Source organism: Cheilinus undulatus, linkage group 22 (genome assembly GCF_018320785.1).
Source record: "Cheilinus undulatus linkage group 22, ASM1832078v1, whole genome shotgun sequence".
NCBI classification, from domain to species: Eukaryota; Metazoa; Chordata; class Actinopteri; order Labriformes; family Labridae; genus Cheilinus; species Cheilinus undulatus.
This window is the reverse complement of record NC_054886.1, coordinates 3,734,699-3,749,842: the sequence shown is the minus strand read 5'-3', so window position 1 is coordinate 3,749,842 and position 15,144 is coordinate 3,734,699. Positions and strand designations below refer to the sequence as shown.

The 15,144-nt window shown below is 38.9% G+C and overlaps 1 protein-coding gene across 2 annotated transcripts; it reads right to left on the bottom strand.

Annotated features, from left to right (window-relative positions):
• Window positions 1-3,697: 3,697 nt before the first annotated feature.
• Window positions 3,698-14,061, bottom strand: LOC121505044. 2 transcript variants are annotated; one of them, XM_041780175.1, is made up of 6 exons: window positions 13,967-14,061; window positions 13,594-13,872; window positions 4,646-5,059; window positions 4,413-4,538; window positions 4,282-4,325; window positions 3,698-4,163 (listed from the first exon to the last, which is right to left on the bottom strand). In XM_041780175.1, the coding sequence occupies exons 1-6, from the start codon at window positions 14,019-14,021 to the stop codon at window positions 4,044-4,046; spliced, it is 1,038 nt and encodes a 345-aa protein (XP_041636109.1). In that variant the 5' UTR covers window positions 14,022-14,061; the 3' UTR covers window positions 3,698-4,043. The 2 variants fall into 2 exon arrangements, with proteins under 2 accessions (XP_041636109.1, XP_041636110.1); XM_041780176.1 differs by lacking the exons at window positions 13,594-13,872; window positions 13,967-14,061 and adding an exon at window positions 5,444-5,483 and having other exon boundaries at window positions 4,646-5,341.
• Window positions 14,062-15,144: the final 1,083 nt, after the last annotated feature.

Below are 15,144 nucleotides of genomic sequence, written 5' to 3'. Positions count from 1 at the left end.
AGCACGAAGGACTCCATTGCTGGTGGGAAACACAAAATAACTTCGCTAGTTTAAATACTCAGTATATACTTATTTACAAATTATCTATATATACTATCTACAGTAGCAGGAAAGAATTGCCCAGGTGAAACGCAAACACAGCGTCGCTAGTTTGATGATGAATGTGGTTGCCATGGTAGCCTCTTCTTCTTCTTCCTCCTCCTTGGCTGGCTTGGTTACCAGCTACACACATACCGCTACCTGCTGTTTCAAACTGAGTACATACGCAAGTGGGCTCTGGCACGGTTCGATGTTGCTAGTGTGAAAGCAAGCCAGCGGGGGGAAGGGTGAGGGGGAGGAGTCGCACCGTGGCGTGGTTTGAAACAACTGGGCCTAATGTGAAAGCGTCCTCAGTCAAAACCAAATTAAAACACATCAATGTAAACACAGAGATTTTAGCACATGTAGAAATGCTTTAATTGTCACATAAAAATGAATTAATTTATTAAAGAAAAAAAACAGAAGGAAATCAATAAATGAGCAAGTAAAAAATACGATTAAAGACAAAAAATACCCTGAAATAGAATAAGTTCTCTCATTCCACTTAAGAACAGTGTTTGTATCAGCGAATCAGGAGCCTGCTTCTAGCATAAAGTCCCACCCTCCTGTTGCTAAGCAACACCTGTGTAAGAGAGAAAGAACTGCGCATTCAGACAGAGAGCACCATGCTATTAAAATGTAACTAAAAGTGAATTTAACGACATAAATACACGACAAAATCAGAAGATAAAGTCCAGACAGACTCTAAAGAAGATAACCCAAGTGTTGCCAGAGTGTTTGTCTCTGAAAGTAAGTACACAGGAGTTTATTCAACTCAGTAATCGTTAGCATAGTAGCATTGCGATGCTAGCGCTAGCTTAAAGCGCTACATTGTTGGCTTGTTGTGCTCTTCAGAGTGTGTGGATAATTCAAAGACTTTATCACAGACTGTTGCAGGAAACAAGTAAACCTGTGGTTTACTGGGTGCTGATATATTTTATGTGTTTGTTCAACCTACCCAGAGATTAGTGAGCATGTTTATCTTTGTTTTATTCTCCATTTTACACAAGGGTTTTTTATTTCTCTGTGTTAAACACTTTATTAGCCATGAAAATCTCTTTATTTATGCTTATCTGAAAAAAAATATGTTTTTGATGAAAACAAGGTTTACATATAAAGTTAATTTACTATTTAAAAATATTTTTTAGCACTTCATGGAAAATAAGTTGTTTTATAGCAGATATAGCTGTTTCATCTACAAAAATGTATGTTTAAAGGTTTGTACACCACAAAATGGAAATAGGGATTTAAACTGATCAGATTTTATTGATATCACTGCCATTATTGATTCTGCTTATCAATTCAATTCTTTATTGATTCCTATCTGTGAAATTTCTTTTTGGAAAAAGTCGACTGCAACAGATTTCACTGTTAACTCAAATTTTATTGAGTCTCTTTCTCTCTGAACACTGAACTAGATGTACGCCAGCTTCAGTGAGAGTCACTGACAAGCACACTTCAACTCCTGCCAATAATAAAGAGTTTAGATAAATAAAAATGTTTAACATCAGGTGATTGGGAGGAGAACATGCTAAAATATACAAAACTTCTCTTTTTGTTGTGAATGTCTCAGTTAAAACAAACTTCTCTCTGGACCTCCAACCTCTACACTTGAATTAGAACACAACACTACTGCTCATTTTCTTTAAAAGATAAAACCTTAAGACTAGTCTCAGGATCCTGTTTTTCTGGACCAATAAGACAAATAAATCTTGTACAAAATAAACAGTTGCTGTGCAAATAGATGCATGCCTTGCATAGAATCAGTGTTTAACAGATGTTGCTCTGTTCTCGTCATTTTTAGAGAAATGAAGCCACACTTTCAACTGCTTCAGTCTGTTTTTGTGACTGTCTGCTATGTTTATTCTCTTGAATTCTCTGTTCTTGTTCTCACTGACTTGCATGTGGAAGTAAGGCATTTATAAGGGAATCATTAAGATTAAATGTAAATGATGTTGATAGAAGGTTAATGGTCACTCTAAATTGGCCGTAGGTGTTAGTGTGAGCATGCCTGATTGTCTGTCTCTGTATATGTCCGCCCTGTGATTGTCGACCAGTCCAGGATGCCTCTCTCGCCCAGTGACAGCTGGGATGGATGTTGATGGATTGAACCATTGAAACTGGTTCTCAACTGGAACGGTTCTTGTTCCCATCCCTATGTTACAAAGAAAAATGTTTAATTTTATAATGTTTTATAGTATAAAAGTGACTTAAAGGTAAATTCATGTGCATCATTGCATGTGGCTATCATTATAAAGTTTATGTTAAAAGTTTGTGATGTTAAAAACAGTTAAAACAGATAAACATCTGAAAACTCATTTTATTTCTCTGACTCTGTCAACAGGTCAGGTCTTTTTTTGTTTTGTTGGCTTTTCTTCATGCTGACCGGTCCAGTGAGTTAGATGGTGAGCCTTCCTACCTGGATCGAGAGAGACCCCTGTGATCCCTGGACAGGTTCTGCTGCATTACCTGGTGTGGTAGGCCCTGAAACTACAAGCACACTCACACTCAGCCCTATCACAACATCCTGTTTCACAATCATGCACACACACACACAATCACTCATGCCCCTGGAGCTCTGACTACCACCCCAGATGTACTTTTGTTTTCCTTCCACCCTGTAAATTTGGACTTATATGTGTCTCTTTTGGACTCTTTTTTGCACTTGGTATCAACTTCAAATTAATGTACAGTACCTCTGGGGACTGTGTTAGAGGCTGATGTATAGGAAATTATCCACGAGTGACTGGTGTTTATATTTTGAAAGAATTTATCAGTTATATCAGTTGTTATAGTGACCTTTGGATCTGACTAATAATTAAAGTTGATACATAGAATTTAGTTTAACAGGATCTTTGATCAAAGTATTGACCGTAGTCTTTAAAAGGTGTAACACCTGCATCAGTGACATCTGCTTCTGAGCTCTGGACAGTTTAGAGCAATAGCACTATAACCGTAGTAAATGTAGACATAGATCATGTTCAGTTACTGGTATGTTGTGTTCAAACTTCTGTGAGGTGTTGGTTAGAGTGAAAAGTCCAGTACCAAGCTTTCTTTGCTCCTAGCTGAGCTCTGCCTGTCTCTAAGGGAGCTTTCACACTTCAACTTCCTGTTTCACTTGAAACAAACCTGAGTCTGCTGCTGAGCTGGCTGGACTTTTCTTGTCTGTTTCTTATGGTAAAATGAATTATGTTTTATAGTCTGTAGAAGTATATTATTCACTTCTTGTATTAAATAAAAAAACAACATAAAATGTTCTAAATGAAGAAGAAAAACAAAAGATACAAACATGTTTAATGAGAAAAAATTATAATTTTCTTGTGTGTAATCTTAAGAAATTTAAAATTGATCTATAAAAGCACTGCTATTACTGTAACATATCTAAAACATATTTAAACATATTTCATTCACAAGTCTGACATCATTGAAAATATGATCAAACATCCAGTCAGACTGCAGTAAAAGATGACTGATGTAGAAATATTGTTGATGTTGTTTTATTTATCTGTTTGAAAAGCAAAACAAAACAAAACTACATTGCATCAGAACATAAAATCTACAAACTATTAAATGTCAAAAGTAGACTTTTGAGTCATAATCAATAACAAATGCAACAAATCTGGGCGAGGACCACTAGCTGGTCTAGGGTGTAGTCCTCGATGTGAGCAGCCCTGAGCTCTGTTCCTGCATATCACTTCTGATCATTTCCTCCATTTTCTGCTCTATCCAACGTCTCAAAGAGGCAAAAATACCAAAATATACATCCATAATAATAACAATGTAAAAACAAAACCTGGGTTAAAAGAGTTCTTTGGTTTAAAATTCTCATGTTCACTATCAGATCATTTAAAATTAATTCACAAAAGCACAACATAATCAGTGACATTTATTCACAAAGGTAACATTAAAAATCTGGTCCAACATCAGTTTAAAGTGACGTAGTAAAAGATGAACCATGGTGACTTCTACTGCCTCACACTGGAATACACACATTCATCTCTGGCTGTGTTTCTCTGTCTTCTTGATGTGTTGGGCATGTTAACGTTCACAGCGGCATAACAGACGTCGTCTGCTCCTCTGTTAACCTATGTAAGAAAATCACAGAGGAATGTCAAAAAACTACCCCTGAAAATAGTTGAAAACATGTCAAGAAAGATGCAAAAAAAAGTCTTATAAAGGTGCTTCAGCAATACTCTATTTTACCTCCATGTTTGTTGTGGAGGGAGCTGAAAATCTTGCTTGTATCTCTGATGGTGAAACACAGAAATCACTCTTGAATTCAGAATGAAGACTTAGTGAAAACAGGAAGATACTAACAGTGTTAGTGATCATACCTTGAGATAAGAAGCAGATTCTTTTGTTCATCTTGTACAATAAGAAGGCCAGGACAACTATCAGGATAACTGCAGATATCAAAGCTCCACTCAGAGAATACACCAAGACACCAGAGCTCACCTCATCTGTGGGTACAGTCAGACAGAAGAAGCCGAGCTCAGAGCTTTATATCTGTGTTTAGTCTGATTAGAGAGTTCTCATGTGGGATCATGTTGACAATGAAGAAACTCACCTCCAAAGTCCAGCTTGGTCCCGTCTCCAAACAGTATGTGTCCACATGAGACCACAGCGCAGTAGTAGGTCCCAGCATGAGAAAGATTCAGGCTCCTCATGGCCAAGTTGTAGACACAAGTGTGAGTGTGTGAGTGAGGGTTCCTCTCACACTGATCATTCCTGCCTCCATGGGTGTAAATGAGTCCTGGATGAGCTTCCTCAGAGTTTCTGAACCAGTAAACACTGTGTTCTCCATCACAGGTCCCAGTGTGGACTGTACAGTTCAGAGTCACAGAGCCTCCTGGCTGGATGGTTTCAGACTCTGACTGATGGACCAGAGCTGGGACGCTCACACCTGAACCCTTCACACAGACTGTGATGGTTGCTAGAACTTCTATCATGTAGCTATTTGTACTGATGCAGAGATATGTAGCTGAGTCTGACATTTGCACATTCAAGATCTTTAAGACATGTTTCCCATTTTCAGTATCCATTCTGAAGCGGGTATTGTTCTGAAAGTCCCCCAGAAAAGTATAACCAGTTCTATATTTTCTAAAAGAACAGATGGGACTTAAATTTTCTCCAAGAGCTTGCTTGTACCAATAAACTATCTGAGAACTTTTAAATTGAAAAGCACATTGTAAAGTCAGACTCTCCCGAGTTTCTGGTCTCTCATGACGAACAGACGTAGACGATTTCAGAGCAACTGTCTGGGCTGAAATGAGAATGAAAGTCAACGAATATTACACTTAAAGTCACTGAAAGAAACTGAATGCGAAGACTTCTTATTGAACAGAGCATTAACAGCCTAACTCACCGTTGTACTTGAGGACCAAAAGCATCAAGTAGAAGAGAAATGCTGGAGATGTCATCGTGCTGAAATCTTCTCGCTGAATGAAAGAATACTGACAGTTTCTCACCTCTTCACAGACCACGCTGCGTTTGATTGGCCAACAAGAAATGAACCATAAATAGGAAGTACACTGACATGCTCACAGGTTTGTTCCTGTCTTTGTTGTGGTGGTGAGCGTCTTTGTCTCTCCTGTTTTTCACATTATTTTGCAGTGCAGGCTTTGGCTACAAGTTACCTGCTCTTGAATTGCCAAATAGTGACAAAAACACAGAGGCTCTCTGGGTATGAAATAAAATACATTAAAAGTTTTCAATAGTGCGTACATTTGAGCCAACATTGTTTTTACCAGAAACTTGCAAAATTCCAGAGAGAAACTGTATCCATCTGTTACGATGTATAGCCTAGCTTCCTAGCCGGTACAACCAATGAGACCTTCTTAAAGGAGCAGTGCTCACTAAAATCACTGGAGGTTAATACCACTACCAGTGCTACAGACCTCATATGACTTAACTTCAAAAACACTGAAATATCCCTTTAAAGCAATACAAGGGCAGAGCCATTGAGAGAGAGAGAGTTGCTTCACTGAGGGGTCAGGAAGCTAGAGGGTCACGTGGTTCATGTAGCAGCCGAATAGTTCCAAACAAAGCTTGGTGGTCATTTAGATGAACTGCTTAGCCACGATTTCTGGTAGCTACTTACCAATATTTTCTGTTTTTCACATTCATATACACAGCGTTCCACATTATTATGCACACAATGTTTTTGTCTGATTTTCTAAATATCAATGCAAATGACAGTCAGAATATTTTTCAAGTCATCAGCAGTTAGAGTATAATTCAAATGTTTTTGAAAAAACTTCATAATGATAACTATTATTTTTTTAAAATAAAAACCTCAAAATGCACTGTTCCACATGTTCCACATTATTAAGCAGGCCACAGGTTTCAGCAATATGGGAAAGAAAAAGGATCTCTCTGTTGCCGAAAAGTGGCAAATAGTGTAATGCCTTGGACAAGGAATGAAAACATTCGATATTTCAGGAAAAATTAATCGTGATCATCGTACTGTGAAGAAATTTGTGGCTGTTTCAGAGCACAGACAGGTTCGTGCAGATAAAGGCATAATGAGGAAGGTTTATGACGGACAAATACATCAGATTAAGAGTGCAGATGCTAAAATACCATTACAAAGCAGCAAACAGGTATTTGAACCTGCTGGTGCCTCTGGAGTCCCACCAACCTCAAGGTGTAGGATCCTCCAGAGGCTTGCAGTTGTGTATAAACCTACTATTCAGCCCCCCCCCCCCCAACCAATCCTCACAAGCAGAAACAGTTGCAGTGGGCCCAGAAATACATGAAGACTCATTTTCAAACAGTCTGGTTGACTGATGAGTGCGTGCAACCCTGGATGGTCCAGATGGAGGAGTAGTGGGTGGTTGGTGGATGGCCACCATGTCCCGACGAGGCCGGGACGTCAACAAGGAGGGGACGGAGTCATGTTTGGGCAGGAATCATGAGGAGAGAGCTGATAGGCCCCTTTAGGGTCCCTGAAGGTGTGAAAATGACCTCTGCAAAGTATCTAGAGTTTCTGACTGTCCACTTTCTTCCATGGTACAAAAAGAGAGCCATGCCTTCTGTAGCAAAATTTTCTTCATGCATGACAATGCACCATCTCATGCTGCAAAGAATCCCTCTGTGTCATTGGCTGCTATGGGCATAAAAGGAGAGAAACTCATGGTGTGGCCCCCATCCTCCCCTGACCTCAACCCTGTTGAGAACCTTTGGAGCATCCTCAAGCTAAAGATCTATGAGGGTGGGAGGCAGTTCACATCAAAACAGCAGCTCTGGGAGGATATTCTGACATCCTGCAAAGAAATTCAAGCAGAAACTCTCCAGAAACTCACAAGTTCAATGGATGCAAGAATAGTAAAGGTGATATCAAAGAAGGGCTCCTATGTTAACATGGAACTTGTCCTGTTAAGATGTTTTTGATTGAAATAGCTTTGATTTCAGTAAATATGACCCCCTGATGCTGCAATTTCTATAAATGACCATTTTCAGTTCTTTACAACCTATAAAATGTTTTAAAAAGCGGTTGTGCTTAATATGTGGAACAGAGCATTTTGAGGTTTTTATTTTTAAAAAAATAATTTTTGTCATTATGAAGTTTGTTTGAAAACATTTGAATTATGCTCTAACAGCTGATGACTTGAAAAATACTCTGACTGTCATTTGCATTAATATTTAGAAAACCAGAGAAAAATATCATAATTGCATAATTATGTGGAACACAGTGTATAGATATAGATACATTCCAACACATATTCTGTGCGCATGTGTAGGAACATTATTACTGCGATAATGCTTTTAAAATTGCTCTGAAAAGGAAAAATGTGGACAGTAAACTAGCTGGCTTTACTTAGGTTCTTGACTAGCAAACATTGCTTGACACACTAACGTTACTAAATTTCCTTGGTCATAACATCAACGTTGGTGATTTTGAAAATTACTGACTTGTTTTATTAACATTTCAGATAAAGACAGAAGAAGCCTGTGTGATACTCCTGAGTAGGAAAACATGTTCAGATGTTTCAAGGACAATGTCTATGTTGTAACTTAGCTTTATTCACTTAAAGCATGTAGGAAACTCTGTCTTGTGAAGTATAAAATATCTAAGTGATCAATCTGTGGTCCATACACAATAGCTGTTGCAAGATACTCCAAGCTGCAATACGCTGTTGTGGAGGGGGAAAAAATCAGAATCATATCCATCTACTGTATGTATGTATATAAAAATATGAAAGTGACAGCTGGTGACTGAAACAATTAGGGAGGACAGGAGTGAGACCAACTCACAGCGTCTTGTTATTTTAGTTGACTACTTATCCATACTTTATAATATTCAACAAAATTAAGCAATAAAACAATGGCTTACATGATTTCTTAAAACCATTTTATTCAGTCCTGTTGTTTCCAGATTAACCATACAGGCCTAATGCAAAAGAGTATTCATCAAAGATGTGAGATGTAACAAGAAGCAGACCAGTGTTCAACACCTGTGTAGGCACCCAGTACGTCACAGTGGGAATTTTACATGACACCCTCTGATTTAAAAAGGAAAAACAAAAACCATGAAAATCTGGAATTATTGATAACAAAGCAAAGTGTTCCCCTACATTTACATATTGGGAGACTATCTTCATCGCTGCTGTGAAGCCTCTTGTTACATCCAGCCTTCCAAGAGCAAGACAGAAGTAAAGACTGGCTGTCTTCTTTGGATCTTGCAAGGTCAGAAGAAGTCTAGTCAGTAAAATATCAACAGAAATCAAGCTTTGGCAGTTTAATAGTGATTGGAAAAAGCAGTATTATGAATACTGTGAAGGTCCTCCAGGGCAGTATCTCCTATGTGCAGGCTGAAGCCTCTAGCTGCCAGATGAACACTGAGAAGCTGCAAAAGACAACACATTTAAGCTAACGTTAGACTACTACTACATCTTACACCAAATAATAGCTAAACAAGGTATCACATCATCTTACATAACCTTATACCTAACATTTAAATAAACTTGAATTGCAACAAACTATGACTATTATTATCAAAATGGTTAGCTCACATATAAAAATGTGGAGACTTAGCCAAAACAATCTTCAAAAGGCAATTATTATCAACATCATCCATTTACCTCTTCTGAGGCATAGCGTGGGGTTTATATTTGGGGGTTAAATTGCTGAATAACCACAAACACCCATCCAACTAAGAAGCTAACACTTCGCTAGGCTAACGTTAGTATTAGCATATTAGCACCCATTGTTAGAATAACATTACATTAGGTAATGATCCTTAATTAAACGAGACTTTCAGAAGGCTACAAAAAGTCCTGTAATATCCTACTAGCTAAGTTAATGATGGTAATTTCAATCACAGTTCAACGATAGCAAAGGTAAGTTAGTTAACTGTCAGCATTAGCCACGAGTCTTTGCTAACGTAACATTAAAACTGATATTTTGTTTGAAATTGATGAGCTATCATGCTTTAAATTACGTTGTTAATTTGATTCAAATGTGATTGTAAAATGGTCATCATTAAAATGTCAACTGTAGCTCAGTGGCACAAAAAGTGGGTACGCACTATACGCAGAGCATGGGGCGCCGTGCTATGGGGGCGCCAATGGAGGTAAAATTATTTCAAGTCAGCATTTTCTGTATTTAACAGCTGTTTGTGCATGTGTAAATGATCAATAACAGAGGCATGCCCCCTTGAGCACACGGGTGCTTTCATTTGAATCGTGGCTCTTATAAGGCTTACTTACTTACTAAAAAAAATCCTCCTGAAATCCTCTATAAAGGTGAAAACTGTCAGCAGTAGCCTGAAGACTGCAACAAATCATATCAATAAATCTAAGTCCACACAAAGAAGACAGACTTCAACTACCAATTCAAATGAAAACTTGGATATTATTACCGTCGGGTGAGCCCAGGACGGAGGAAAGTGTGTAAAAGAGCGCAGAGGAAGTCCGCTGACAATGTGTCTCTTCAGTAAGTCCATAATAGCTTCATAAAGGTGTGCTGTGTTGTGTTGAAGCTTCTAATGCCCTCGTTTTAACACATTTCTTCAGTCACTTCCTGCCGATGCTCTCCCATACTCGTATTTAATGATGCTTTTGTGATGCGCATCATCAATGAGCCAAACACACACGGATCACTTCTTAAAATAATGTAAAACTGAGTAAAACTTGTCCAAACGTGGGTGTTTTAGTTGATCTTAAACGTACTAATGATAAATACTGTCAAAAGGGCAGAAACAGAAAAATGAAAGCAACAAACTGGCAGAACAGAACGATTTGAGGGGGAGCTGCAGGTGTGAGGCAGGGCCGGCTTTAGCCGTTTGGAGGCCCAGGGCAAAGAAATATATGGGGACCCTCCCCCTTTAGCTAAAAGTATCAAAGATTAGAGAAAAAAATAGAAAGCATCCCTTTAAGTTAACAGAGTCACAGAACTACAGTAAATGGTCAAATATGAAATATAAATACCCAGACACCCATAATTCATTAGCTCTTTGAAAAGCTTCTCATAGCTCTAAGCCGGGGGGGGGGGGCTGTGATGTCTCTGCATGCCCCTCAGAAAGTAGGTAGTTGCACCCCTGCTGTAGCTTCATACCTGTAAATTCACCTTTGATAAATGCAAGAAACATATCTTCCCCATAGGAATCCTATTGCTGCGGTCGCATTGTTTGGAACTATCGAGGGCTCCCATGATCCACCATTGCGGTAAAATTATTGGCCCATTGGCGTCTAAGGAGTTGACATAACTCTCTCTCTCAACTGCTCTGTACAAGGGTAAAAATAGGGAGCCAAATTTGGTCATTCAATGTTTATTCAGGTTCAAAAAACCATGATGAAAATGTTCATCTTCATTGGCTTCCCAGCTTCATCAGATCACATCCTGTATCCTTCAAAAGTGTTTAGAACAACCAGTAACACTGAACTGTTTAGATTTTTATTTGTGTAGAAGCATGATAATATTACTCACACTTAAAATGTCACCATAATAATGACCTTGAGCAGTCACAATTCTGAGTTTAAGCGAGGTTTAAGACATTAAATACATGGCACAATAAAAACAACGATGGAAGACGACGATGCTGGGACACTGATGCAGAGGGGCAGCTGGAGCTAACCAGACTCACCCTCCATGTTGGATGATACTATGAACAAGACAAAAGCACAGACGGATGATTTAACCATGCCCATACTGCTCTTTATCCAACATTTTACTGCTGTGTAGACAGAAAGCACTGGTAGTTAGGACGACAGCCACATTAGAAAGCAGCATGCTAAGGTTAGCATGTAGCTGCTGGTGGCTAAGCTAGCATTACCAAAACAGGAGCTAAAACACTACAAACACTGATATAAGAAACTAGCACCATTATCCTAGTAAATCATGGTGTAAACCACTCCAGAGATAAAACTTACCTGTCTGAAAGTTTGTAACAGTGTTGAATCCTCCACCATGGTCTCCAGCGTGGCTGTGGAAGAGTTTAGGACGGCTGATCTCTGAGCATGACGTAGGTCATATGGACCAGAGCCGGTGGCCAGGCATCAGATTCAGCATGTGTGTTTACTTCATAAATAACAATGAACTCTACATGTTAAAGATCTTGTCTTTGTGCTGTCTTCTGTTGAATAATGTCAAAAAGGATTTGCTAATCATTTTAGTCTGTTGTTAGTTATTTTTTCCACATTGTCCCAACTTTTTTGCATTTGTTTTGTTCATTAGTATCAGTGCCTCACCACTTCCTGGAGGTTGTCATGAATGGATCCTGGGTGTGTTAATGTTGCTGTTTGGGTTCTATGTGGTCTGTTAGTACATCAGTAGTTTACAGAGGCAGTATCAGGATTAACAGTCTCTCTAATGAGCTCTTGTCTTTTCATGGAGGCATCATTAATCTGAAGTCAACATGGTCCTGCTTAGTGAGTTTACATGCCGCACATCTTCCTGCTGAGCTCTGGTGTGCCCCCTAGAGGTAACCCCATGTATAGATCACAGTCAAGGATGTAATTCTGTCAATGGTGCAGCCGATTTTGATTTTGCTTTGTAGCATAGAGGCTGGACCTCCTTGCAGTTCTAAGATACAGTTAACTTCACATCACGTACTTGTAGCTGTATGTGACATCTCTTTATAGTCTGGCCACTATGTCTCATGTAAACCTCCATGTAGTACTTGGATAAAAAGAAACAACTCATTCAAATGAAGACATTTTATTTTTTTCCCAATTTTTAATATTAAAACATGCAAAATTCATCAACAAAATCACTGCTATGACTTTTATTTCAAACAGATTTGAGTCACAAAACTCAACGTCATTGTTAATGTGATAAAACATCCAGTCAGACTGCTGCTGTAAAAGATGACATTAAAACTAGGACATATTGTTCATGATGGATCATCTATATGTTTAAAAATCAAAGGAACAATGCAATAAATCAGATTATCAACAACTGAAACTATTGAATCACAAAGGTGTGGTTGAAGTGGTTTTAAACAAGAACACATGCAACAAAGCGGGGAAAGGGTGCTGGTCTAGGGTTAGTCCTCCAAGCAGAGCTCCCTTCATGCAGGTCATTATTCAGTCTCTCTCTCCTCAGTTTACTACTCTGTCTAATGTCCTCTGTCTCAAAGAAATGCAACAAAACACCAAAAATACATCCATAAAAGTATAAATGTGAAAATAATCCTCATGTTGGTCCAACATCAGTTTAAAGTGACGTAGTAAAAGATGAACCATGGTGACTTCTACTGCCTCACACTGGAATACACACATTCATCTCTGGCTGTGTTTCTCTGTCTTCTTGATGTGTTGGGCATGTTAACGTTCAGAGCAGCATAACAGACGTCGTCTGCTCCTCTGTTACCCTAGAAAACATATTCACAACTCTGCACAGCATGGACTTTTAGCATGTTAAAAATGCTTAAACTATGTTTTTGTATGGTACTTCAGCAGCACAGTTAAAGGAACTAATCTTACCTCCATGTTTGTTGTGGAGGGAGCTGAAAATCTTGCTTGTATCTCTGATGGTGAAACACAGAAATCACTCTTGAATTCAGAATGAAGACTTAGTGAAAACAGGAAGATACTAACAGTGTTAGTGATCATACCTTGAGATAAGAAGCAGATTCTTTTGTTCATCTTGTACAATAAGAAGGCCAGGACAACTATCAGGATAACTGCAGATATCAAAGCTCCACTCAGAGAATACACCAAGACACCAGAGCTCACCTCATCTGTGGGTACAGTCAGACAGAAGAAGCCGAGCTCAGAGCTTTATATCTGTGTTTAGTCTGATTAGAGAGTTCTCATGTGGGATCATGTTGACAATGAAGAAACTCACCTCCAAAGTCCAGCTTGGTCCCGTCTCCACATGAGACCACAGTGCAGTAGTAGGTCCCAGTGTGGACTGTACAGTTCAGAGTCACAGAGCCTCCTGGCTGGATGGTTTCAGACTCTGACTGATGGACCAGAGCTGGGACGCTCACACCTGAACCCTTCACACTGACTGTGATGGTAGCTAGAACTTCAACACTGCTGGTATAGAAACTTATGCAGTGATATATACCTGCATCTGACACTTCTAAATCTGAGATTATTAAGTCATTTTTATCGTTTTTACCATCCAGTTTGAAACGTAGATTGTTCTTAAACTCACCATGAAAAGTATATGCAGCTGTGTATTTGTTGAAAACAGAGATGGGCCTCAGATTCTCTCCAGTTTGCTTAAACCAATAAGACCAATAAGAACTATCCTCTTTGAAGACACATGGTAAAGTCACACTCTCTCCAGTTCCTCGTGTCTCGTGGTGAACAGATGTAGACAGTTTCTGATCAACTGTCTGAGCTGAAATGAGAAGAGTTTTGAAACAATGAAACATAAATAGTAAGAAGTTAAATCACAATGAATCGAAAAACAAATCAATAAGAATTTTTCTCACCAATGTACCCGACGACCAAAAGCATGAAGCAGATGACAAATGTTGGAGATGTCATGTTGCTGAAAGCTTCACAGTGAATGGAAGAATACTGAAGGTTTCTCACCTCTTCACAGACCACCCTGCGTCTGATTGGCCAACAAGAAATGAACCATAAATAGGAAGTACACTGACATGCTCACTATTTTGTGCTTGTCTTTGTTGTGGTGGTGTGTGTCTTGCGGCTCCTCCCTCAGCTTTGTCAGGTGATAGAGGTCACCTGAGGCTAATAGTCAAAAACAGACCAGACGACAGATGAAGCTACATTTCTAACATGTTTTATTGAGATCACTCAGAGGAGGAGCAGAGATCTATAAATGTGAGGGTTCTTAGAGAAGGAGATAATAAACACAGCAACAACCCCACCCAGAGAGAGGTCTGACTGCAGACTGCAGCTCTCAGACGCCCCCTATTCCAGACCACTACTGAGAGACATCACCTCTGTCAGGACAGAAGTGATGTCATTTATAATGGACTTCCTGTTTAAGATTTTTTTAAATTTCAACTTTACTCAAAAACAAATTCTGACAGTTACTCTCTTAAAATAACCACATTATGAAAATAACAGACTGAGCAACATTTCAAAAATTGTCTAATCTGAGATTAAATCATTTAACGACCCCTTTAAGAAGTACATATGTCAACGTTTAGCTTTGTTTGCTTTAGCTGAAGCTAACATAGCTACGCTAGCTACATAGTTTACATGACCACATAAGCTGTTGAAGCTACGTTAGCTGTAGCAATATGAGCTCAAGCAAACATAGCTAACACTTACATAGCTACATTAGCTATGTAGTTAACATTGCTAAATAAGCTTTAGTAAACATAGCATTAGCTACCTCCAGCTGCACCATCTATGTAGCTATTTAACGTAAATGAAATATAGTTCCATGAGATTTGTAAAACTCTAAAAGGTGAGCAGACTTCAGCTATGTTACCTGCTATCCATTAGGGCTGTTAGCTTTAGCCTTAGCTACATTAGCTTGTGTTAGAGTGTTGTTATGGAGGACAGAAATACAAATACAAGTACTTAGCAAGGCCATCCACTTTCCTGCATTAAACACACTACAGTGTCTCTTTCATGAGCAATAGCTGCAGGCAGGTTCATGATAACAGGAGATAGTATCATGGTTGGGTATAAA

Coding starts and splice junctions, on each gene's coding strand:
- LOC121505044 (XM_041780175.1), bottom strand. CDS start 14,021: ATGACATCTCCAACATTTGTCATCTGCTTCATGCTTTTGGTCGTCGGG. Junction 4,539..4,645: donor GACCAAGCTGGACTTTGGAG/GTGAGTTTCTTC, acceptor CTGTACCCACAG/ATGAGGTGAGCTCTGGTGTC. Junction 4,164..4,281: donor CCTCCACAACAAACATGGAG/GTAAAATAGAGT, acceptor TTTCTTACATAG/GTTAACAGAGGAGCAGACGA.